Raw genomic sequence first — 27,624 nt, 5'->3', positions numbered from 1 at the left:
CTCTTTGCAAAGTCTTCATTATTCTGACATTGCATCCTTTCGAATTGCTATGTAGTTCTTTGAGGACATCTGGCATACAGGATCTCAGCTTTTACTGATTAGCAATAAAACCAAACTTATCTAATCTCTGAAAGTTAAATGTGACACAATCAGGTTACCTTTTCTTTTAAATATGAGATGACATGTGCATTCACTCTTTGCATTCATTATTTTGATGAAAGAATCTGAAAGAAATTTACATTGATATGATAAGGAATGTGTACATATTTGGTTGGGCATTTTGTCTCACATTTACTCATTTTTTTTTAAAATCAATTATAAGCTCAGTTAGATTAGCACAATCTGAGATAACAAATGCTTTTATGGAAGGAAACATGTACAGCTTGTAGAATTGCCATGGAATTTTAAATGTTTCCTTGTTTCTTCATTTTTCATTTAGAATTTTATTATGCATTAGTGACTACGTTTATTTTAAATTTCTAAAGGCATGATTTTTGTACACTAAAACAGTATAGTACTTACTTTGTATTAATGTTTTTTTATGTCATCAGTAAAGACTACTTTTTTATTTTTAATTTCGATCTTATTGCTAATTATTCATTAATTGCTAACTGATATTTTTTCTCCCGTTCTCAGCTCAAGCCAGATGAACCACTACCATCACCTAATCAGTTGCTTCGAAAAATTCTTATTAAAAACAAGAAGAAACATTATCCAAAAAGTAAGCTGCACCTATAGCCTGTATCGGGCAGAATTCAATCTGAAATTGGTCTTGGAAAAACTTATATTACATTGATGAAGTGTTGCATTAATTTTTACTTCTTTAGAGCCCCAAAATATTTTTATTGGATTTTGGCATTTCCCCCCCCCCATATATACTTTTCTGTGGAATGTTTTTCATTTGTATGAATAAAAACCTAAATTTCAAGTACTTTCTCTGCATACTCTAATGGAAAATTAATGTGAAATACAGATTCTAAATGCTATACAATCTTGTTTTGAGTACCTGTAATTCATTTAGCAACTTCTATTTTATGTGGTGTAATAAATAAGAGTATGCCTGCAAAGTTTTAACTAAGTATAAACTAACTTGAACTAAGTAATAATTAAATTCATTTCTTTGTTAAAAACTTTTCAAGTAAATTTTTTTATATGTTTGAAAGTATATAATTATTTCAAATGTGTCTATTTCTAGAGTTCCTATTTTCTTCTACATTTTCACCCATATATGTTAAATTTATCTAATTATTATTTTTCAAAACTGATAAAATATGAAATGCACGAAGATGTTGCTGTTTGTTATACCTTAATACTGGTGGTGTAGATGTTTTTTATATTTCTGTATGAAACCTTAAGAATGTGCTTATTAAAACCAAAATTTTTAAGAAAAGAAAAGGTATTAAATTTAGCTAAGATTGTAACACAATTATTTATTGCATACTTTTTTTAAGAAATTATATTTTTTGCTAAAAAAAAAAAAAAAAAAAAAAAAAAAAAAAAAAAAAAAAAAAAACTTTTCAATAGAAAAAAAAGTTTTGTGAAAGTTGTAGGTAAGATAAATCTTAGTGAGAAAAACCTGCTGTTAATATGATTACATGCTTAGCATCTCCTCACCATGCTGTCAGTTAGATTGCCAGACATTTCAGTTAGTTGGTATTTGTCCTAAGCCCCATTTCAATGATAAAAAGCAAAAGCATGCAACTGTTTTTGTTTCTAAGTATATTCCAACTGGGAAGATTGAACTATTTGAGCTTACTTTGACCATTTCATAAATACCATTGGCCTGATTTGCACAGTACTGATTAACATCTAGCTGCTCTCTGCAAGTGGGCATTCATTAAAAGAAAGGAATTACCTACACTGGCAATATATGGTCTTGGTGTTGATTAAGAACTTTATCTTGGTATCATAGAGCATTCTGAGAGTCATCCACAAGTGCATGGAGGCTGGTACAGTTGCCGGAAGTTATTCATGTCCAAACCGCTAGAATGTTGGACTGTCTGTATATCATGACATAAGGAGAGTCAAACATACAGTCTGGCATAAGACATGTCCTTATATTCAAACTTGTCTATTTTCCTTATTTTAAATAATATACAAACAATAAGATTGGGGAAAAAATTGCCTAAAGTAAAAGCAGATGGTAGCAATGACAGTAGATAACAGTGGAGATACTCATCTCTCCATTTGCTACCAAATGGTTAGTTACCAACTGCTTGCCTTTGTAAGGAATTAAGTAGGGAATTTTTCTGAAATCTTATTTACAATAATTTTTGATACAATCTTTCAACATCTTTTGCATCATTTTAGAAAATAGTGTATTTATGCAAGTGAAAGCTATATAGACTTCATTGGTCCATGCTGAGATAAAAAACTATATTCAAAGAATATGGTTACTTTATCAAGCATATGTTTTTCGAAATGTGCATTATTTGTATTTTCTGTAAGTTATTTTTTATACCTGTTATTTTCCTTTATAATGCCATCATAGTAAAATTATGTATTTCCTGATTTTTGAAAGCAGGTGTGTAGACTCAGATTTTTTTTTTTTTTTTTTTTTTTTTTTTTTTTTTTTAACCTTAGTAGAAGCAGCAAATTTTATTTGGTGCTTAAATGAAACATTGTATATGTGGAAAGCAATGGAGATCATAATTCAGTAAAACTGTGTTATTCTGTTTGTAATTCAGTAGCAGTTCTGGTAATCTCCCTTCACTTTTAAATATCATACAGTAATTTTGGTTCTTATTATGAGAATGAAATAAATATTTTGTGCTATATGAAGGAAAATATTTCCATAATTATGGCATAACCTAAGTTTTATGTAACTGTATGTTAGAGACTGCATAGTGCTATGAGTAGGTAGTATTCTATATGGAAAGGCATCTTGGTAATTTGTTTAGAATGTTTGTAGATTGATGTATTTTTCTAATTAGGAACATTGACATGACACTTATAGTAAGAGGCACTGGTAAGGCTTCTTATACTAGAAATTTGATTACAATAAGATTGTTTTCATGAGATATATATACAATAATGACTTTATGAATTATAATTTTAGGAATACTTTATGAACAGTTTATTAAATAACACTTTATGAATAATAACTTTTTCTTAAAACTATTTTATTATGCATTGTCAAGATTGAGAGGAGTGTTCTAATGTAACAACAAATTAAATTGAAATTTGTTACTAGACACGAGAAAATGGGACCAAATTCGAGAAATATTGAAACAAGGTTGGAAGTGCTGCCCTCAACAAGTTCAATTAGTTTTCAGGTTAGCATGTTCAGATGGGTGAAACGTTTTCAAGAGAGGCAGGAAACACAAGTGGCAGCATGAAAGCAGGACAATTTTCAGTTGTGTACATCAATGAAAATCTCTCTCAAGTTTTATCCTTTGTAATGTGATTAATGACTAACTGTTTGAATTATTGTGGAAGAGTCAAATTTAAGAAAAATGACAGTTCACCTAATTTCAGTTAAGAAATTAGAAAAAAGAAAACTGTGTGCAAAGCTTTCTCGAAAATATTTGATTGCTGAATAAAAACTGAAAAGAAGGGAATATTATTTTGACTGGTAAACCATTATTTTGAAAATAGAGTTAAGAGTCTTAAATTTCTGAGTACACTGAATTTGAAGAACTAAGACTGGAAAACAAAAAAAGAGCGGTAAAATAAACTCTCAAAGGAATGGATTCAAAATTAAAAATTTTTATTGATGTGTGTCTGGAATTCCTTCCAGAACAACAATCTGTAAATGTAACTTACAACATGAGATATCTGCAGAAACACATGATATGTACAGTCGTACTTATTGGAAGGAATTCTAAGTTATTTTTTACTTGCAAAACAACACTGAACACTGTACACTGAACTTGCAAAACAAAGATTGGAAAATAGAAAGAAAGCTGTAAACTAGAACTTCGGAAGAAATGGATTCAAAATTAAAACTATGTTCACTATTTTTTTATATTTAAAAATTTTGTATCAGGAATTCCGCCCAGAACAACAATCTGTAAATGCAAGTTAACTTACAACATGAGATATCTACATAATCACATGATATGTGCAGTCATAGTTATTGAAAGGAAGCAAATAGATTTTGCATCATGGTAATATGCATACACTATTGATTATACATGTATTCCTAATCCATAATTCCAGCACTGTGTCTGAACATGCTTCGTGCTCTGAACTGGACTTTGTGTATTTTCTCCCTCCCTGTTTCCATAAATCAAAACAGTCTTGTAAGAGCTACACTTAGGAAACACAAAAAACATCAAGCATGAAATGAGGAAGGGGTTGAAAGATCAATGGGACACTGATGTGCAGCACTTCTGTCAACAGTGGAATAGTACTGGCAAAAGTCTGTTATTAGTAAAGGAGAATATTTTGAACCTGACCTTGTATATGTACTGAATGAAGTCAAATAAAATTTTATGTTCAAGTATTTGTGATCACATTATATATGATGCTTTTTTCATTTTTTTTTTTTTTTAACATTCTTGTTTAATTGTATTTTGATTATTTTAGATATTCCGGTAAACAAAACTACACCTGCTACTGAAAAGGATGACGAAACTTCTACTTTACCACCACCTACACCTGAAAAAACACGCTCTATTCCTATTCCTAGTGAAGAAGAAAAAACTACTAAAGATGGGGTATTAACTAATGGTGTAATGGACTTGGAAAAAGTACCTTCTGAAATGGATGATATCACTGAATCCAGTTCTGAAGAAGAAGAGGAACAAGCTGACCCAGAACAAATTGTAGAAGATTCAAATGAGGTATATTGTTTTTTTAAATACATATTTCATTTTTTAAATATTTTCATATATGAATTTTTTATCAATCAATTCAGAAATTGCTTCATTTATAAAAGTAGAATTCATTTTTATGAATCTAGTCCAATAAATTCCATACATTCCTGAGGCACATAGTCCTTGTGTGCTTTGCCATAATCAAATAAACCAAATCAAATCAATCCACACATTCCTGAAAATTATCTTGCTTGGTTATGTATGTCTTTGTAGGAATCATCATATAGTTTTAACATGTTTCAGAATCATTTTTTTTTTATTATTATTATTTTGCAATAATAGTAAAATATGATATACCAAAATTTGGTATTCATGAGGAGTTGGCTTTAAATCTTAATGAGTAATATATACTGAGTTTAGGTGTTTGATTGAGATGCAGTCCAAGTTAATATGAAAAATTGCTTTAATCAAATATGTTAAACTTACTATGCATAATCTATTTAATGTATAAATTACGCTTTTGGTAAGACAGTGTTCTTGTTTATTTGTCATTGACAAAATGCATTAAAGTTATTTCTGTTTATAGTTCTAAGTTTTGGTTTCCACAATGATTTTCTGTTTCTTTCTTTGTGTTTTATGAGTCAGTTTTTACAGAATAGAGGAAGTACTTGTAAACATATTGTTGCATGCGTATGGGTTCGTTATTAATTGAATGCAAAGTCCTATGAAAAATGAACAAACTGTACATCAGAACAAATGTATTATCAGAACAAATAAAACAAAATGCTTAAATTTCCTCAGATATTCATACAGTATTACAATATCTCACAATATTTATCTTTTAACTACTCAAACATTCAACAGAACTTAATTCAAAACAGCTAGAGGTTGCTAATTCGTGAATTCGCTACTGTCAACCAGAGCAGTTTTCTAAACAAACTCTTAAAAACAAAAACTAACTAATAACTAAATTGAGAAGATTTCCTACTTTTTATAAGCTTTTTAAATCACGTGCGATTGTTCTAGCAATTTCTTGAAATCAAAAAGATATTTATTTATTAAATGTTAAATGCACGTGCTCGTATATTTTTAATTTTCCGGCTTAGCTTTCTTTTAATATTTGTCACACGCTGCACTGCGCGGGGAATAAAACAATTTTATTTATAATTCTACATATTAGTAGAATTATAAATAAAACTATTTAAATACCAAATCCGTAACAATATTTTATAAGAAATAAGTTTTTTAGGCTTTTATGTGAAAGGGAATTTTTTTTATTATAATGAAATGTTTGAGCTGAGTAAAATTTAAATCCTTTATTTTTTTTAATAAAGTAGTTAATATGAACTGTGCAAACACTTTAATAGACTTAAATATGGACTAGAAGAGAAACACGCTAATGTGACAATCAAAATCGTAAAAACAACCTTGTATTTAGTGTAGGTATAATGAAACACTCAATCGATTTCGAAAGCAGCTAAAGGTCCCTCCTCATCAGGAGAAAGAAATAACTAGAAAGAAGAAAATAAAGGAGAAGGAGTCTTAGAAACACGGGGTCCTTATCAGCACTGCACGTGGTTAAAACTGGATTTTTAATCAGAGTTGCACTGGCCGCCTACTTTTACTGAGCCAGGCTATCTGATCAAGCATAAAGTACAAGAAAAATTAGCGAAGTTAAAATAGGGAGCGAGGGGCAAATGCACCTTCACGCTCAAAATCTGACCTTCAAATAATGGAAAGCAACCACTGAACGGATTTTTATATTTCCAGTTTTAACCACGTGCAGTGCTGATAAGGACCACGTGTTTCTAAGACTCCTTCTCCTTTATTTTCTTCTTTCTAGGTATTTCTTTCTCCTGATGAGGAGGGACCTTTAGCTGCCCTCGAAATCGATTGAGTGTTTCATTATACCTACGCTAAATACAAGGTTGTTTTTACAATTTTGATAGACTTAAATATCTTTAGAAAAGTTAAGTCATATTTCTTCATCTACAGCAAAACAAAAGTTTTACAAATACAAAAATTTGGGATGTAGCAGTAATATAAATGAAACCCTGTAATGTAACTAAATGTGTTTTCATCACATTTTATTTACATGCAAACTTCTGCAATTTTCCATACAAAATTTCATATTAGAAGGCAAGAAATTATTTTGTTTCTTTAATATTTATTTATTTATTTTTAAATAGTTTTTGCATAACACATTTAAAATTTTGCAAGTACTTACATTTTTCTATGAACTTGAGTACTTTTAATTTATAAAGCCATATTGCATTATTTTTTCATGTTAAATTATGGTGTAAATTTTTATAAATATAAAGACTTTCTTTTTTTTTTTTTTTTTTTTTTTTTTAGGGAACTGCTGCTAAAGAATCAGAAGCTGGTGCAGAGATGTCTGCTCTTGTACATTATACTCAACCAGTCCGTTTCCATTCTTTTGAATATGCTGAAAGTATGTAATAAATTAAAGTCAAGTCAAAATAAGATAATATACACTTATGGAAAATGAAATCCCAACTCCAAGAAGGAGTTGTGCTAGACAAATGAAATTTGGGAGGCACATTTGCAAATCAGGAAGGTAATGGTCATTCAAATTTCATGCTAGCTGAATAAGTATGAAGCTAGTATTGCCACTATTAATATGCAAATCATGTTTGTTTTAAATACATGATGTAAAGTTTGTGTGCTTTATTTATCTTTTGTATAGGGTGTTGTGAGTAAGATTTGAGTCAAAAATACCTTTAAGGAGATGAAGAATGCATTATTAGCAGCTTACTGAGTTTGAACAAAGCCATATAATAGGATAATGAGAAGGTGGTTTTTCTTTTCACAATATTGTAGAAGGATATGGCTGAGATGTATCCACAGAACATGCGTGCATGTTTGCAGCAATAGTCACAGGAAAATATTGTCTCAAGAAAGCAAATGAAGTGGAGGGGTCCAGCCATCCATATAACATCACTCAAAGCAAGGACCACTATATTTGTTTCTTGTCTATGCTGCATCACATTGTATGTGCAGCAGACATTTGAGATTTTTGTTGCCACCAAAGTGACATAGTGAACTGTAATAAATTGATTACTTGATGGACAGCTGTGAGCTAGATGCTGTGTAGTGGCAAAACTCCTCCAAATGAGTACAATTTCAGTGGTATCTAATGAGAGCTCATTGGAGTGTAGACTGGAGATCTGTTGTGTTTTTAGTTCTATCTGTTCTGGTGCCAGTGATGGCTGTATGTTGGTTAGTAAAAAGCCAAGTGACCACTTGGAACCAAGCTGTTTGTGATGTAGACACATTGGACTTGCTCTAGTTAAGGTCTGGGGAGCAATTTCCCATGACAGCAAGAGCACCCTCATTATCCCTAACATCTTGATGGCACATTTATTTGTTAAACTGGTTGATATTACTGATTGTGCTGCCAATTTTGAGCAATATTCCAGGCAGCATTTTTAACTGGATAATGCTCATCCCCTTACCACAGCTATCTCTCAACGTGCTGTACGGAATGGCAGTATGCTGCCTTGCCTATGACATCGCCTAATCTTTCTCCTATTGAGCACATATGAGACATGACTGGATGACAATCCACATGTCATCCACAACTGTCATGGACTGTTAGTGATTTGACAGACCACATGCAACAGGATGGAACTCTATCGCACAAAATGACATATGGCACCTGTATGATGTAATGCATGCACATTTGCATGTTTGCACTGAACATCATGGCAATTACAGCAGATATTAATCTGCCACCATTTCACATGTGCAGTAGTTTTTCTCAAGTATACTTAATCATTGACCTTGAACATTAATCAAATAAATGTGCTACATAGATAAATGTTTTACTTGCATTTCATACATTTTATTCCGCTGAACTGATTTCTTCTTGGTATTGGGACTTCATTTTCCATCTGTGTGTGCATGTATGTATACGAGGTAGGATTCAAAAGTTCCTGGACTGAGTCTATAACACAAAAAGTATTATGAATTAAATTGCAGAAACACATCCTCCTTCGAAATGAGATCCTTGTGCACCACACACTTTTGCCAGCAAGTTAATCAAAGCATGTCTGGAATCCATTTTTGGCCATGTCCTTTAATTCAGCCGACGATGCACATTTAACTTTATCTGAAGATTGAAATCAAGGATGCTGCAAGCGTCTTGCCAATTCAGGAGATAGGAAGAAATCACAGAGTGTGAGATCAGGTGAGTAAGGAGGATGAGGCAAAACAGTTGTTTTTGCAAGAAAGTCATTGACGAGTAGGGATCGGTGAGCAGGAACGTTATTATGCCGCAGCACCCATGACTACTCGGTCGAAATTTTTGGTCTCTTCTTCCGGATCCACTCACACAAACGACGCAGGATTTTTGACTTAGAATTCTTTGTTCACAGTGTGTCCTTTAGGGATAAATTCCAGATGCATAATGCCCTGGATATAGAAGAATACCTCCAACATGACCTTTCCTTTGGAGCGATCTTGGCGTAATTTCTGCATCCGTGGAGATTGTGGTGATTCCCACATTGTTGATGCTCTCTTGGTTTGCGGGTTGTACAAAAAATACGATTTCTCATCTCCAGTAACAATTCTGCCAAGTAGGGAAGTATCTTTTTGTCTACAGCCGAGATTAAGTCTCCCGCCATTTCCATTCGAATTCCCTTTTGGTCTGTGTATAACATGCAGGTAACAATTTGTTGACACACCCTGTGCATGTTTAGTCAGTATCTGCTGACGTGTGGCCTCTGATATCCCAACTCATTCTGCTATTTGGCAAATTGTTTGCCACCTGTTTGCATGCATTGCCGCAGGCATCTTTTTTATGTTTTCATCGGCAAAATTGCGGGATGGCCACAGCATTTGCCTTCTTCAGAACTTTCCCTGCCTTCTCTGAAACAATGAGGCCACTCAAAAGCATGTGTTCTCGATAACATTTCAGTTCCGTACGCATGCTTCAACATTTAGAAAGTCTTCATAGCACTCTTTCCCAAGCAGACACAAAATTTGATATTGATTTTTCTGTGCTCAACTGACGCTATTTTTTTCTATTGCTGGTTACTAAATGTACCTGCCTACAAAAAATGCTGTTGTCACGAATTTTCAAACATGTGATTGGGGGCAAACGACTTTTAAAAAAAGGGAATAATGTAGTAACACAAAAACATTCTCGTAGTCACATTACTGCAAAAAATTTTTACATTATATGCTCAGTCCAGGAACTTTTGAATCCTACAACGTATATATACACCAGGGATTCTCAAGCTTTTCAAATTTTATACCATATAAATATGAAACAAAAATATATGTACCACCATAAAAGCATTTCACCATTAATAGTCAATGCATCCTAAATGGAGTGTATCAAAGAATAAAACCCTTTAAATTTAGATTATTTAATTATATTCATAAATGAAATTTTTACAATAAAATATAATTAAGTATATGTTGAGTATATATGTATATTTATATATAACAATTATGGTAAATATTGAGTAATAATAGATATATTAAGCAAATAATGTAGTTATAGCAAAGAACACACCTGAGTCACAGGTGTCAAGATACATTTAAAAATATATATACAGGCTGTCTTTTTGACATTTTGGATATTACAAAGTTTAAAAATCTGGTGAATGTGAAATTTAGTCATTTTTCTTTTAATTGAAGCACGTTATTAAACGTACTTACCAAGTTTTGTTGTTAAGGTGTAAAATAAATTATTAAAATAAGCCAAGAACATAAAATGCAATAGCGCATAGAATTATAATCATATGAAATACTGGCAAATTGATCGTTATTCTAATTGGTGAACATATTTAGCTTGCAAAGGGAGGGGAAGGTGGAAAACTGAACTGGAGTGCCTCTACGATTCTTATGGAAATTATAACGTTAGGAAATTCTTCAAAATTCTTTGAAAAGCCGTCATTTCAAAATTAAAGCTAGAGCCATAAAAGTAAAAAACTTGAAAAATATATGTGTTTCTGAATAATAAAGATTAATACAAAATGTTAAAAGGGGCACAATTTTACATTCATTTAGGACATTTGTATAATTTTTTTCTGTAAAAATTGTACTACTAAAAATATTGTAATGTACCACAGTTTGAGAATTAGTGATATATATATGCACACACACACTCAAGTTCCAGAATATAATTCATTTTAAATTTAGTAAACATGCTGGTTAATCATTCTTTAATACAAAGTTGGAACTAAAGTAGTGGCAGTTATTTATCTATAACTTGCATGAAAATGGTACCTCTCTAAACATGTATTCTTGTATGATGTAATTGTCAGCATTCTGTATGATCTGGTTTCAGGAATGATCTGCAGCAATGTGTTTTCTTCATGGTTCAGTGGAGTGAAGAATCTCTGGAGCAGTGTAGAAACAAAAACCATAAAATGGTTCCTTCATGTTAGGTATCCAATCATAGTCACAAGATTTTAAGTCTAAGGAATTTGATTGTTGTTAGAGCATTTTTCATCCCCATTGAGCAAGCAAATCTACTGTATGCTGCATTGCATGAATCTAAGCATTATCCTGCAAAATGATCTGAAGATTCTGTAGAATTTGCTACAACTTCTTTTGCTGTGCTAGTTACTGGTTAAATTCCTGAAGCAATGATAAAACAAAATATAATGTTCTTGGTTAACACATTAAAACACACTTTGTTTCAGCCAAGAGTATTTTACTTTGTTTTAATTACATTTCAGCTGCATTTGCCTTTTGATTCTTCAAAATGAATAATGACGGTACTCAATGATGATATATCTCTGAGGTATGATTTGTGCTAGGGTAATGTCATCACAATCATATATGAACATTGCTATAAATATTACATTTCTGCAGTTCTGATGAACTTTTCATTTTTTGATGACCCCTTAGTGATGCCATTTCATTAAATGGCATTTTAGTTTTAGCTTATACAATCTAATTTATGTTTCATATAGTCTAGTAATACAACCATAAGAAGGTCTCATCTTCACACTTAGTGGGATATAGGAGCATCTTGTTATAGCCATTTCTGTATTTCCAACAACTGCTACTCCTGTTTCAAGAGCATTATGGCTACTCACATAAACCTCTATTCTCATTACAGTGTATGCATGTAACATTGGAAAAGAGAGTCCATTTATAATGGGGTGGATTAAGTATTGAACAAACGTTTGAGTGAGAAACAGTGATTCCACATTATGTTGAAAATGTACACAAATGTTGCTAATTCATGTGGCTGTAGCTGCCCAAATGTAAGACCCTATTCCAGTTAACCCTTTGACGTGCGGTGGTCGTGCCTTGAAACTACCAATTTTCGAATTTTTTCTCCTCTTCCTTCCGAAATTTTTGAGTGAAAATCGATTGATTACTGATCTTTTACCTCTAAATAACACAAAATGACTGCAGAATCATACATGTTTTTGGTCTTAGTACTTCAAATCGGATGCCTTTTAAAATTTGTTTTCAATGAGACAAAATAACTTCCTTTTATTAATATAAACAACTTTAAATTTCAAAAGTTATTCATCGCACATCATAATTTCTATCATAAACAATAAAAAATAGCAATAATTAAACTGCATATAAAGAAAAAAACCCTCTATATGTATGGCATTTGCTTTGCGGTTTCAGGGCACGACCACTGCCCCACTAGAGCATTGTGTCTCAATGGTCATAATCATCTAGAGGCTCAGTGGTCACACCTTGAAACCACTTCTCTTCACAATGGCGTTTGCTTGCTTCTCAAATAAGAATGTTTATTTTTACCCGGATATAGAGAAGGGGTTTTGAAATCACAGAGTTATTTTATTACTAAACAATACATGCACTTGCCCAGTAAAAAGGTCTTTCTTTTCAGAGACTTTTCTCTGACCTCAACACACTTGCTCCCCAAGCTAGTATTGTGATTTTATAAATTATTTTCTGTGGTTTAAATTTAATGTAAATATACTTTGCTGTAATTAAAAATAGAAATCGTGTAAAGTTTTATTTAAATTAAAAATATTTTCTGAATATTTTGAGACAAAATACGAATAGTTCTTTGAAATTAAAAAAAAAAAAACACTGAGTCTTTTTTTATCCTTATTTTACTGAGTTTTTTTTAATCCATGTAGCCAGACGTCTTTATTATGTGCATACTTATACTTTCACTGCTATAGAAAAATTACATAAATGTTTATTTTTAAATTTTTTCTGACGATTTAGTTTGTAAAATAATGTAATATATATATATATATATATTATGCAATTCTTACATGCGGCTTTTTTTTTTTAATTCGTAAATTTTGTCACTTATTGGAAATGTGCATGGAAAAATGTAAGTTTCAAAGTCCTAGATGCGTGGTGGTTTCACAGTCTTTTCGGAAACCACCTTTGTCGTAATTCTGAAACTTATGACCATGAAATCTCTATGAAGGTAAAATATAATTTTTGCCTGAAATTCTGTATTATGTGAAAACAGATTTATTTAATATTACATCAGGTTTTTAGGTCATTTAATCACCTTTTTTATGAAACACTTTCAACACACCAAGTTGATTTATAAGATTTTATTATACATAGGCCTTTTTTTCCTTGTAAAATGCAGTGTTTTATGCTTGGAATGATGCATTATTTAAAATATTCTTATATAAAATTCTGCTATTTGAAGAAATTGAATTATTGATGTACTGCATGCATGTGTTTTCACATTATCATTTTAATTTTATACCTGTAATTCTATATGTAAATAAACACAAAGCAATGTAAATGCATGAAATTTATATATTAAAATATTGTGTAATTTATGGTGTATTTTAATATTAATTGCTTATATGTAATTTTATGTGAAGGAGAAAATCAAAATACTTAAGTAAAAATTTTAAATGCATGTATGTTAAAGCAATTTTAAAGTGTACCAACTTTCATTCTTGATAGTTTTGTAACAAAACAGGGACTGAAGTCTTAAAAATGAAAATGTTATATATTATTTTGAGTTAACAATTTGTTTCCAAACTTATGAAACTATATCTTGCCAGTCTCCCTGAATTACAAATGCTGTTTACTCATTTTTTGAAGGATTTCAATGTAGAAAATAAAATCTAAAATGTTCCAGAATTACTTGTTGGCAACTCATCATTTTAGAACTAAATTATGATCTGATCTAGTGAAATATTATTTGCTTTAGAAAATATGATGCATAAAATGCTTTAGATCAAAGATTATAATTTTTTCCCTTCCAAATGTTTATTACTGTTATTATTTTATTATGATGATTATTATTTTTTATTATGATTATTATTTTTATTATAATTTTTTACCCTTCCAAATGTTTATTATTATTATTCTGTACTTGATTATTATTATTTTATTTCTTTTATTTTTATTTAAATATTTATTTATTTTGAAAAATTACATAATTAACATTTTTAATTGAAAAATAAGTGAAATTGGTTGTAAAGACAAAAATTAGCAAGCATTGCTTTCATAAGACTGGAGAAACAAATGAATGTTTAATTTTTGGAAGCTTATATCCAGTTTGTGAATGTTTAATTTTAGCATCTTATTTATTAAAAATATTTGCAAAAGGGGATATTTATTTGTGGTTTTAAAATAAAAAATGTAATTTTTAGTATTGTATGGGATAAAAATATATTCTTGCATTCAGAAACATTCATGGAAAAGCTTGTAGTGCACTTCCATTTTGGAATGTAAAAATTATTATCTGGTCATCTTTGGAGTATCATCTATTAGAATATAAAATACTTGTGTTTGCTGAAATGTCCTTAATACTCCTGCAAACATAGGTAGAATGCCTTTTTTGGTATCTGTCATAGATATGTTGTTTTAAATAGCTTGAATTGGCTCTAAATGTTGTCTCCATAGAACCATCTTGATGAGAGAGAGCAGCATGGTCAGAGGAGGAGAATCTAACAAATAAATGGTTGAGGAGTGATAAGGATGTGGCTTTAATCAAAGAAACCCAAGCATTTTCTCTTTGCAAACCTTTTGCTAAAATATTTGTTGAATATGTTGCAGTTTTATTTGCACTACATGTATAGTTTCAAATGTTATTACATCCTACATTTCTTCTGTTTGTCAAATAGAGAGCTTTAACATGTTTTTAATAGCCAAATTCAATTAACGTAAGTTTCATGTGTATGGCATGGCTTTTCATGCAACCTTTTTGAATTAAGGATTATTGGTTATAATTGCAATTACTATTATTTCTGATTTTTAATTAGTTATGCTGGTATCTTACTTTTATGTACTTTTTATATTTAGAAAGGAATCGAAGCTATGAAATTTCTTCTTTTGTTGAAACACAAGCTACTAATCTTCTAAAAGAGCATCCAGTAGAATTTGTCAAGTAAGCAAGCAGCTTTTTATACTTTTTCATGTATGTTCATAAAGCAGAAGTTGTATAATTTGACACATTTGGGACTTACGTGATACCTGATATTGTGACTGAAATTGTGCACTACAGCAAAGCCTTTTTTTTTTTTTTTTTTTAATGTTATTGAATGTATTAAAGAATGAAAAAATTGCAGATATAATTTTATAAACATATTTAATGAGAAAAAGTATTTATAAAGAAATTTATTTATAGTTTAGCTTTATTTAATCAATTTTTAATTTGAAATCATAATTATTACAACTGTCTTTTTGAAAGAAGTTTGTATGTTCTAATGGTCACTCTACACTGGTTGTAATGGCCATCATGGACTCCACTATTTATTTAATCACTCCACAGAATATGAATATTCATTATTTCTCCAATATAATTTTCTTTATTTTTTTTGGGGGGGGGAGGGAAGGAGAATTTCAGACCATGCCAAAAGTGATCTTGGTTAAATTTTTCTTCATGACTCACAGTTTTCTCTGCTACCATTGAATGCAACAAACTTTTGATTCTGGTATTATCCAGGTGTCCGCCGATAACATCGCGGACGAAAACGTCGCAGAGAAAACAACGCAAGGCGAAAACGTCATGCTACAAAACATCGTGGGAGAAACATTGCAGTTCTAAAACATCGTGGTACAAAACATCGTCATCGAAAATAAAGCAGTCCAAAAACTTCGCAGTTTAAAAACATCGTCGTCGAAAATATCGTGGTAAAAAATAAAGTATCTACAAATCATCGCATGACGATAACATCGCAGACATGCTTTTTTCAGGCTTTAATAACTGTAAATGGATATTCCCATAATGATTTGTGAGCGCAAGATGTAAAGAAGGATAATTTTTACTTTCATATTTTTTATTAAATATTAAATTTTTGCTGAGAAAATAAGAAGAAAACTTAAGCATAGAAAATTAATGCAACTTATAGCACTTAATAGAATTTTAAATCGACGTAGTTAACTAACAAAGACCATTAATAAATAATTTTTTATAAAGATTTTACAGGTAATTTTTCATAAAAAGTATAATTTATTAAGTTGCATTTAATTTTCTATGCTTAAATTTCCTTCTGATTTTTTCAGCAAAAATTTATTAGTTAATAAAAAAAAATGTGAAAATAAAAATTATCCTTCCTTACATCACTTGCGCTCACAAATCATTATGGAAATATCCATTTACAGTTATTAAAGCCTGAAAAAAACATGTCTGCGATGTTATCGTCATGCGATGATTTGTAGATACTTTATTTTTTACTACGATATTTTCGACTGCGAAGTTTTTTAACCGCTTTATTTTCGACGACGATGTTTTGTACCACGATGTTTTAGAACTGCGATGTTTTATAGCACGACGTTTTCGCCTTGCGTTGTTTTCTCCGCGATGTTTTTGCCGCGATGATTTCGGCTGTAACCATTATCCATCTAATTGTTCTACAGTTCTTTCATTTTTAACATTTTTAGTTCATTTAATAGCTTCATTTTTTGAAAACGTGATTAATAGACTGTTTTTTAGAGGGGTGGTCATTAGGTTATTTAAATTTTCACCTTCTATGGTAGAATTCTACTTCATAACATAGGCCACAAATTTCACCAAGCATTACACAATATTATGCTATTAAAGTATTTGCAAGAAATGCAGCCATGGGAATTGCAACTTTTATGTTGAATTCAACTTGAAAGGTCTTTGATACTTCAGAGTTTTTTTTTTTTTTTTTTTTTTTTCAAATGGAATTCTTTGTTTATACCTTAAATTTTAACTAACATCTTATTCCATGAAATCAAGGCCTTTATGTTTGGCAGGAAATATGATGCAATAACATTTCTTAGTGCAAAATCAAAAAATCAAAAGATGCAAAATCAAATGTCGTACATTGTGCTTTACAACTGTCCAGAAACAAAATTGCATTTCATTTGCTTGAAAGGCCAAGTTTTCCAAACTTGCATTTAGCAGCTGGTACAAAGTTGTAGGCAGAAAAAAAAATCTACAAGTATTTCTGCAATCATCCACATGTTTGACTGAACTTAATAAATTGCTAGCCAATCAATGGAATTCTAGAATACTTTACACTTTTTGTAATTCCTAGTAACAAAATGTTTAAATATATTGTAACCAAAAGCAGCATTTTCACAAAATAAAACAGTTAACTTATCCTTATTTAGTATAAAATCTTCTGTGCATATACCTTTGAACCTGGTAATGTAGAATTTGGCCAACAGCACTGTAAAAGATCAGTTTCGTCAGCATTATTTATGAAAAAAGGAAAATTATTCATAGTTTCAATGACATTAGAAGTTAGCTTGTTAAATCAAATGGACAGTTAACTTAAGAACAGAATTGTACAGAATCTTTATCATCAAGGTTTTGTTGGCATGAAATACCGTGTTTACAAATACAAGTCTTATTTTAAAAGTAGAAATTATTCTTATGGAAACAGTAATATTTTTTGGCAAATTCATTTTTAAGTTAAGTTGCTTAGCTTTTTCTATCAGCATATGTCTTGTTATAAACTTACTTTTGTATTTCTCTGCAATCAGTCAATTTCGTATTTCTCTGTAATTGTTCTGGACAGTTAAGTATTTTTAATGTTTTCCAAGTATTTATGTGTTTAGAGTAGCAACGTCTGATAAGAAATTTTGTAATTTAACTTTTCTTCTTTATGATATTATAAATAAACAAAAATCAAACACCTCCTTATAATGCTTCATTCTCACCTCTTTTTAGTACATTAATAATATCCAGCTTTTAAAGAATTGTTAGAATATCGTGTTTCCATTTTATTCCTTTCTTATCGTCCGCTTGCCAATGAGGTACTGAAAAAGTTGCTGCTCTCAGCTCAGTTTTTGCCTTTTTTGTTTTAGTTCCTTCGTAATAAGGTTTGACCAAGTGAGGTTTGAATTTAGTGGAAATTGTACTGGGTATATGTAGAGACAAAGTCTGAGAATTTGAAGAATGGATAAAATGGATTTTATATGAAAAATCTCAGTTTTCCAAGCAGTTCTAAGATAAAACATTTGTAAGCTATTTCTGTTTAAGTTTGTGGCAATCTTATGTTGGGCTGCACGTGCCGCCAGGTGATGTTTTGTTGTTTTTGTAATAACCGCCAGTGCAACCAGCTCACTCACTCACATTGCCTTTATATCGAATCCAAGGAATGTTCGTACATTCATGTAGAAGTTTCCTGTTTTATGAATAGTTAATGAATGGTTGTGTTAATAAAGTTGTGTTTAAGCGATGTGGAGTTGTGTCTTCTAAGAATATTCACTGAGACATATCCTTCGCACCTAGAATGGCAACCCATCTACATACATAAAACTTCAGAAGCTTGGTTTTCAGGACTTTCGTTTTCTTTACTACAGCCACTGCCATGGAAGAAACAGCAGCTGTTAAGATACCAATTAACAATCCTATTGAGCCGGCATTATGGTTTGCTGTGTGCGAATTAACTTTGGCTTTAACCATACCCAAACCTGTTACGTATCCCAAAACGAAATTTAACATTGCTTCTTTGGTTCGAGATACCATACTTCGGGAAAGCACAGATTCTTCTTACAAAGACTTGAAAGCTACCATTACAGATCGATGAAGGGAAAGCAGCACCAAGGAAATCAAAAAATTACTGAATAGGGAGCAGCTTGGAGACAGAAAACTATTCGAATTGCTTTGTGTCATAAAAAGGCAAGCTGAAAAACATGACATATACGACTCATTATTACTGGAGTTGTTTATTCAGCAAATGCTCTCAAATATTCAGCCTATCCCCACGTCTGTTGAGCCACTCAATTCTTTGAAAGCTGCCAGCTTTGCCAATTGAATATTGGAAGTTATATCCATTCAGGTAAGCACAGTTTCTATTAGTCACTGCATCTAATAATTCTAAATTGGATTTCCTGTTGAATGACGTCTGCAAATTGCGTGGTAAGGTATTGTCTCCACATCGATCATGCAGTGTTTTTGAAAACCCCTTTAACAGAAAGCGAAGCCTTTCACCTAGAGCTGCTTCAAGATTTTCCAATTGCTACTATCATTGCAAATTTATTAAGAAAGCCAATATGTGTGTTTCAGGAAAAGTATAATGGTGACTTGCACTTCAACCTCTGAGTCTCATCGCCTTTTTATTATAGACAGAAAGTCAAGTAAATTCTTTTTGTGGACTTTTTGAGAGCACAGGAATGCAGTTTGGGCTATGCAATGCAGCTGCAACCTTTCAGCAGTTTATTGATGAAGTAATTTGTAAGCTGCCATAAGTATTTGCTTTTGTTGATGATATACTGATCGCGTCAAAGGATGAAACTGAGCATTTGATACACTTGAAAGCTCTGTTTGAAAGATTAAGTAATTACAGGTTAAGAATTAATGTATCTAAATGCAATTTTGGTGTAACATCTTTGGAGTTTTTAGATTTTTACGTATCTGAACAGGGTTTAAAACATTTACCGACAGAGTGGAAGCCATTGAAAATTTTCTTAAACCGAGCTCTTTAACTCAGTTAAAGAAATTTCTCAGCATTTTTTACTTTTACAGACATTTTGTCCCAAGAGCTTCACATGTTTCAGCTCCCTTGAATAGGTTATTGGAAGGCTGCATTAATAAAAAGAAACCTTAACAACCAAGCAAAACAAAAGGATACCCTATTGAATGGGACGACAAAGCTGAGAAAGCATTCACAGTGCAAAAAGGACAATTGCCAAGGCAACCCTTCTCAGAAACGCAGTTCCTGGATGCATCGGATGTTGCGGTTGGTAGCTCATTAATGCAGTTGCATTATTCAGTTAGGGTACCTATTGTGTTTCTATCCATTAAACTCAGCAAAAGTCAAAGGAAATGGTCAACTTAGGATCAAGAATTATTGGTTATATATGTGTCGATTAGGAAATTTTGTATATGCTTGATGGCAGGGCCTTTACAATCTACACAGAACAAAAGCCCTTAATACAGTACAAAGTCTGTAATCGGGACATCCGTTATCCGGAATGATCTATAGTCTGGACCTCAAAGCCACAAACTTTTTTTTTTGTATGCTTTACGCATACGCGTTTAATGTTTATGCATGCGCGTTTAGCACAAAAAACAAAGCAACTTAAACAACTTATATTGAAAGAAATGTTTAATAAAGTAAACAAATAAATATTAATTTTTTTTTAAATTTTGATACCTTTTAGATCATAAATACTTCATTATTTCATAAATCATGATTTCATATTTTTAATTTTATAATTTCTGCATGCCATCTTACTAGATTTAAGCTGATGATCTGACATCCAGAAAAATTTCAAATCCAGAATCGCAGATGTCCCAACAAGTCCAGATTTCGGACTTTGTACTGTATATGCTTTTAAGCAAAAGCCTAAAAAATGTTCTCCACGACAACTTCGTCATCTTGATTTTATTTACCAATTTTCCACTGATATAGTACAATAAATCAAATGTCCTGACAATATCATTCCTGATGCCTTATCCAGTGTAGAAATAGATGCAGTATCTGACAATCAACACATTGATGATAAAAAGTTATCTAAAGCACAACTTCAGATCTCCAAAATTCAAAATTCTCTATCTTAATCTTCACCAGTTTTTAAATTAGAGAAACATTTTGTCTCTTTAGAAGATGTTACTCTTTACTGCAGTATGGACACAGGTACACCTCGTCTATTCATTTCTGAATTTTTTCGCTATAACATTTTTCAGCAGATGGTCTTTCTCGGTCCAGTATTTTAGCCTCAACAAAATTAACCACCAAGCGATATTTTTGGCCTCGTATAAAGAAATTTATTAAAACTGCTGTTTAATCTTACCTACAATGCCAACATTAAAAAATTCGTAGACATTCAAAATCACCTTTGGGTACTTTTTCCTTGCCTGATGCAAGATTTGCACATATCCATATTGATTTTGTAGGTCCTCTTCCGCTGTCTGAAGGTAACAATTATTGCATGACAATTATTGACCACTTTACCGGATGGCCAGAAGTTATACCTACTGACATGTGAGCTCAGACTACTTCTAAAGTAGTAGTGCTTAACTGGATAACTAGATTTGGCTGCCCTGTATCAATAACAACTTATCAAGACCGAAATTTTGAATCTCACTTATTTAAGGTTTTAATGAAGGTCTTGGGTACACATCGCATTAAAACTACTGCTTACCATCCTCAGTCCAGTGGGCTGGTTGAGAGATTTCATAGGCAGCTTAAAAGTGCAATAATGCCTCATAACAATCCAAGATGGAATGAAATTCTGCCTAATTTTGCTGAACTTGTTTATGGTTCCACACTTAGATTACCCTCAGACATGCTGAACATTACTAATTGCATATTTCATTCTAAATCTTATGTTTCACAGCTTTGATTAGTCATGCATTCAGTTAGACCAATTTCAATTTCTGAGTACATTCAACCATGAATTTTTGTACACTGGCACTTCAAACCTGTTTTCATGTATTTTTATGGATCGATTCTATTAAACCTCCTCTAATTTCACCTTACACTGCACCTCATGCCATTGTTATATGAATGGACAAAAATTTTATTATTGAAGTAAATAACAAAAACATTACAGTTTCAATTGATCATTTAAAACCAGTGTATATATTGTTAGAACATATAGATACACCTGTAATTCCTCAGATTCCACATCAAAATGTCTGTGAAGACTCATTGTTCCAAAATAAGTTATTACTTGCAGTGGACATCGTGTTCATTTTCCCAAAACTGATCACTGTAATATAATTGAATGCTTTTTCTCTTGTGATCTGCTGCAGTAGTATATAAATACTTAGATTAATTTCTTTTGCATAGGTTTGGGATTAAAATTCTTATTTTGCTAACTTTTCATTATTTTTTATTTAATTACAATATGCATTGTATTCTTATATATTTCAATTAGAATTTCAAAGTATATCATTACTTGTATATCACTATTTATATATTATGTATTTCTTGTTTTCCGTGTGCACATTTTAAAGTATAACTTTTATTCAAATGTGTATATCTTAAATTGGAATTTTGCAATTAACCCATTTTCTGTCATGACTGTGCCACTGGGGGTATACTCTGTGGCACTCTTATGTTCGGCTGTGCATGTCACCAGATGACATTATGTTGTTCTTCATAATAACCGCCAGCATGACCAGCAAGCTCGCTCACATTGCCATTATCTCGAGTTCAAGGAATGTTTGTGTATTCGTTTAGAAGTTTCCTGTTTTATGAATAGTTGTGTTTTAGCGATGTGGAGTTATGTCTTCTAAGAATATTCACCGAGCCATATCCTTCGCACCTATAAGTTGTAACCAATTGTCATTAACCTATTATTGCTGTCTGATTTTAGATAACAGTAATAGATTTAAAATTATTGCTAACAAAATTCTAAATTTATATTATTTTTCCTGGAATCTAAAATTTGGTAATTTGGATAAAATAAATATATATCCAAATTATATAGAAATACAGGGTGCAGCAGGGTAACTTCCTTATTTGAAACATGCGCTGTCTAGAGACATTTATTCTGAGAAGGGTGGGGTGCTGCTCATTGAAAAGAGTGGTATCTATTGTTTTATGTCATGTAGGTTTAGTGCTGATCATTCAGTGGATGAGAGAAATGTGCGCTCAAAGTGGAGTCGTACTTTTCAACATTCTGCATTTTCACCCATATAAATTGGCAGTGGTGCAAAAACTTAATCCACGCGATTTTCTTTTATGAAAAAATGCATGCAAAGCTGTTCTTGATAATATGCCTCATGATTCCCTTGTGTTCTTTAGCGATGAGGCTCATTTTCATCATTCCGGTTGCAGCATGCATTAAGTAAAACATGCGATAATGGAGTGGCACAAATCCCCGAGAATTTCATGAGCAGCCCCCAGCCCCTCCTTACAGAGCGTGCGACTGTTTGGTGTGTATTGTCCAGAATAGGCATCATTGGACCATGGTTTTTTGGAGAACATTTCCCTGGCTGCCTTATCTCCTTATTGCGCGATGGTCAGTGGCCAGCGCGCTCGCATTATTTAGCCTCATGTTGTTTCTTTTTGTGGGGCTATCTGAAACCTTTAACGTCCAAAGACCCTGGCTCAACTGAAGAACAATATTCAAGCTGCTATCGACAACATACCCGTTGATATGCTGGTAAAAGTGGAAAGAAACTTCAAAAGTCGACTATCTCAATGCATTGACTAGAACGGAGGCCACCTTAATGACATTATTTTTAAACCGTAATAATTAAAAAAAAAAAAAAGAAGAAGAAAGAAAAAAGAAACTTTCAGTGTCTCTCTATAACTTCTTGGAAAAAAATTAAACTGATATTGCTTATACTATTTGTGTCATTCATTTTAAAACTAAGGTAGTTCCTCTGATGCACCCTGTCGTTCGAATATATATTATGTACTAATTCAGAAGTCAAACAACAAAAATCAGCGTTAATTTACAAAATTTTCACAGGACTAGTTTCGATGGTTTTACCGAACCATCATCTTCAGCTGTGAAAATTTTGCGGTTTTGCAGCTGAAGATGATGGTTCGGTAAAACCATCGAAACTAGTCCTGTGAAAATTTTGTAAATTAACGCTGATTTTTGTTGTTTGACTTCTGAATTAGTATTTATTCGGCGTGTTATTGTGTCTTAATATATTATGTAGTTCTATAACATTAGGTTAAATACAGGGGTCTCCAGTTTTTTTGTTCCTTATAGCACAATCTGTTGGATGGCAGGCTCCATTTACTTTTTGAAGGTGAATTTATGGTTGGATAGAGGTAATAATACATGCACATAAAAATGAGATCAGTCGTGTGTCGCTTTGCGCTGGAATATGTGTTTGACGCAATTTCTGTTTCATTAAAAATGAGAAAATTTCACATAGAATTTTATTGAAAACTAAAACATTTTTATTATGCTTACACAGTGGCAGGCACACATTAAATGATTGGCGGCTGTCATGGTGCTCGTGGGCATAGGATTGGGAACCCCTGACATAATGCATCAAAAAATAAATTTCTGCAAAAATATATGCTGCATGAAATAAAATAAATTCAGTATATTAAACTGTTAAAATCTATTTTGATACCTATCTATATCAAAAGTTTGATAAGCCACATCCAGTGGTTTGGCACATCCAATAATCTGGATCTCTTTTGTTGACACTCTTGCTTAGATGACATAATCAGCATTTGATTTGGTAACATTTGGAAAGGCTTGGCAGTTTATTTGTATTTTTTTTTTCAGTTAATCCACCAATTAAAGCTTCATATTTTTATATTTTTGTCGTCATTATTTTCTTAAAACATTTTCAAATATTTATAAGAGTATTGAAAGTAATAAAGTGGAAAGATGACTTAACAATTCTTCAAAAGCTGTACATTAGTAATCAATTAAAAAGAGGTGAGAATACTCATAATATTTTCTTAACTAAACTGCTTAAAATGTAATATTCCTTCTGTAGTTTATTTACATTAAACTAATACTGTGTTAAATTAGGGTTGAAATAGTGCTTTAAAATTTTAGTTTTCAGTAAGCACACTAAATAAAATTTTATGGAATCTGCACTGACATTAGTGAGTAGGCCACCATGAATTATGTTAGTTAAACACTGTTATGTTTCTTTGCAGATGTAAGAATAATTCTGTTCTAATTAGTGTGTAATTATTTTTAAAGTAAGATTTATTGAAACAATTATAATAAATCATAGTTAAACTGCTGTAGTTAATAAATTTATTGAAATAATTATAATGCATTGTATTTATTTATATAATCTCTCTCTCTTTTTTTATGATCTCCTGTTTTATATAAGATTTTGATTTGAAGAAAAATTAAAAGAGAATATTAAGCATATCTTAAATATTTCATCAGTGTAGTTTTAATTTGAAATTTTTTACAGTGTGTAATTTTATACTTAGCATTGAACCATTTCCATCTTTTTAATCTATATAAAGTTTGATATATTTAATTAATGTGTTTAATTTATAATTTTGTAGCTATAACAAAAGACAATTGAGTCGTATTTATCCAAAAGGAACACGAGTAGATTCAAGCAATTATATGCCGCAGGTAATTTAATTTTTTAAATACTTCTATCTCATGCCTCTGAAAACGTAGTATCAAGTGTAATTAACTATCACTATTTATGGGCTCATAATCACTCTCTTAAAAAGTATCAGCATCATTGGACATAATCAAAAGATTTATTGCAGTTATTTAACTATTATTGGAATTATTTAAGAATAGTTTTAAGAAGGGAAGTTGCTTTTGTGAAAGAATAGTTGGTACTAATATCTCTAGAGAAGGATAAATTATTCTAAAATTGAGAGTCTTCTTTTGTGTCATTGTTATCAAATTGCCATGCAAAGCATAATATGTAATTTGATCATATCTTGGAAAGTTCAGTGCAAGTTCTAAGCAATATACTGTACGTATGCTTTTACAATATATTCTTGATAGACATTCATTTATCACTGAGGTATGGTACTGTACAATGGTGGCACATTTTCTTATGATTTAGATTGCAAAAATAATCTAAACCAGTGGTTCTCAACCTTTTGACTAACATGTACTATCTAAACAGAAACTGAAACCTTTAGTACTATAACTACAAAATACTACTACCACCACCACTCTTGAACAGAGCTCAGATTGCATAAATTTATGAGTGTTAGAGGAAAAACTCAACCATGATGTTGGGGTTTTAATTTTTGAATTTAATAGTTAAAAATACTTTGCTTTTTTGCGTACCACCTATTTTTCTCGTGCATATCACTGGTTGAGAACCCCTGAACTAAACTAATAATGCATAAAAAATTATTGGTAACAACTTTTACATTTAGAGGTAACTTATCATCTGCTGCAGTTAGGATTTGTACAAGCTCAAAACTGTTAGTGTCAATAAAGTTTAGAAGGAGTTTTAAGATTTTGTTCTTTTCAAAAAAATGTTTTCTTATTTTTATTATAACTTATTTTTATTATATCTTAATTACTGTTGTAATATTTGCAAAGGTATGTGATGGAAAATTACTTGTAATTTGAATCTCTTTCAGGTATTTTGGAATGCAGGCTGCCAGTTAGTGGCTCTGAATTTCCAGACATTAGGTAAGTTAAATATTATGTCAAGCTTCAAAAAATTGAGGATTATCATGCTGTTGTAAATGTTCTAACTTCTAAAGTACATTAAGTTTTAGCTAGTAATATTGGGGGATTTTGTTTTATTTATAAGAAAAATTAAATACAGCAAAAGATATTCTAAAGCACATACTTAATGAGCATGATATTCTAAAGCACATACTTAATGAGCACTTAATGAGCTTAATCTTAAGTGTAAGTTTAGAGACATAATGCACATTCTTAAATTTTACTTTACATGGATTCATTAGAATGTTAGATTTGTAAACGTTTTTTATTTAAAATGTGAATTTTTTAAAAATTTAATAAATTATTATTATTATTTTAAATACAGTTAGTAACAAATGATTCGCCTCCTTATAGATCTTGGTATGCAACTGAACTTGGGTATATTTGAGTATAATGGAAGAAGTGGGTACTTATTAAAGCCCAATTTTATGAGAAGGAAAGACAGGAAATTTGATCCTTTCACAGAATCAACTGTTGATGGTATTATAGCTGGAACAGTTACTATTCGGGTAAGAATGAATTTGTATTGTGTTTTTCTGTATCACTTTGGTTAATCAGTTAATCCAATTTCTAAATTGTATTTTCTGTAACTTCTGTATTTGTGATTACAGCTGTATTATACACCAGACTTTTTTGAGTACAAATAATAAATATCTGTAATGTGCATTTATAGTTGATGAAAATTAATAGTTTTAAAAGAATTTTCTTTCATTTTGATGTTTTTTAGTAAGTAAAGTGCATAATATTTTCCCATAAAAGATACTGAAGCATTTCTAATGTTATGTAAAAAATTTAATAGAAAAAGTCATTTTCTCAGTTTCATTTAATAATTGGATGTACAGGATGGCCCAAATGTTCCTAAGCAAATTTTTAGGCTTGATCAAGCAAACAGAAACAAACATTTTTGCATAAAAACAAACATTTTTTTTTTCATAAAAATATGTGGCCACAAATGCAGCCTGAATGGGTTGCAGGTGCAAGAAGATGCATACTAAATGAATGGAACTTACTAATGAGATAGCAAGCATGTTTATGAGACTTACATATAGGTAGGCATTGCTCAATGCGATCACATTTGTCTACACTTATTTTGATAACATTAAAGGATATAAAACAATATCCTTCAAAATAACAATGGAGTTTAACTAATTTAATATACATATAAATATATAAATAGGAAACTTTCACAGCATTTTATTTAGGAAATGCAAAAGTTTATTTATAAACTGTTCATAGTGTTTCTGGAAATTATTTCACCACTGCTGTACCCTAATCTTAATATTTGGAGGGCATCTCTCGCTGGGAGGGAACATGCTAATGTGAAATCTTTTAAGATTTACTAAAAAAGCAGCCTTAGTTTGTTGTAGATATTTTCAGAAAATTT

At 31.2% G+C, this 27,624-nt stretch overlaps 1 protein-coding gene across 1 annotated transcript in view; it reads left to right on the top strand.

The window, feature by feature from the left end:
• Positions 1-27,624, top strand: part of LOC118189146 (1-phosphatidylinositol 4,5-bisphosphate phosphodiesterase classes I and II-like) — a 166,868-nt gene that overhangs the window by 80,106 nt on the left and 59,138 nt on the right. Inside the window, exons 13-19 of the mRNA XM_035359694.2 lie at positions 637-721; positions 4,531-4,787; positions 7,116-7,212; positions 15,018-15,102; positions 25,094-25,166; positions 26,150-26,201; positions 26,595-26,749. Of these exons, the coding sequence (XP_035215585.1) occupies positions 637-721; positions 4,531-4,787; positions 7,116-7,212; positions 15,018-15,102; positions 25,094-25,166; positions 26,150-26,201; positions 26,595-26,749 (804 nt within the window). The remainder of the gene's footprint in view (positions 1-636; positions 722-4,530; positions 4,788-7,115; positions 7,213-15,017; positions 15,103-25,093; positions 25,167-26,149; positions 26,202-26,594; positions 26,750-27,624) is intronic.

Source organism: Stegodyphus dumicola, chromosome 5, assembly GCF_044657685.1.
Source record: "Stegodyphus dumicola isolate Sdum_Otavi_A_Nest chromosome 5, ASM4465768v1".
NCBI lineage: Eukaryota > Metazoa > Arthropoda > Arachnida > Araneae > Eresidae > Stegodyphus > Stegodyphus dumicola.
This window is presented reverse-complemented; position numbering and strand designations above follow the sequence as displayed.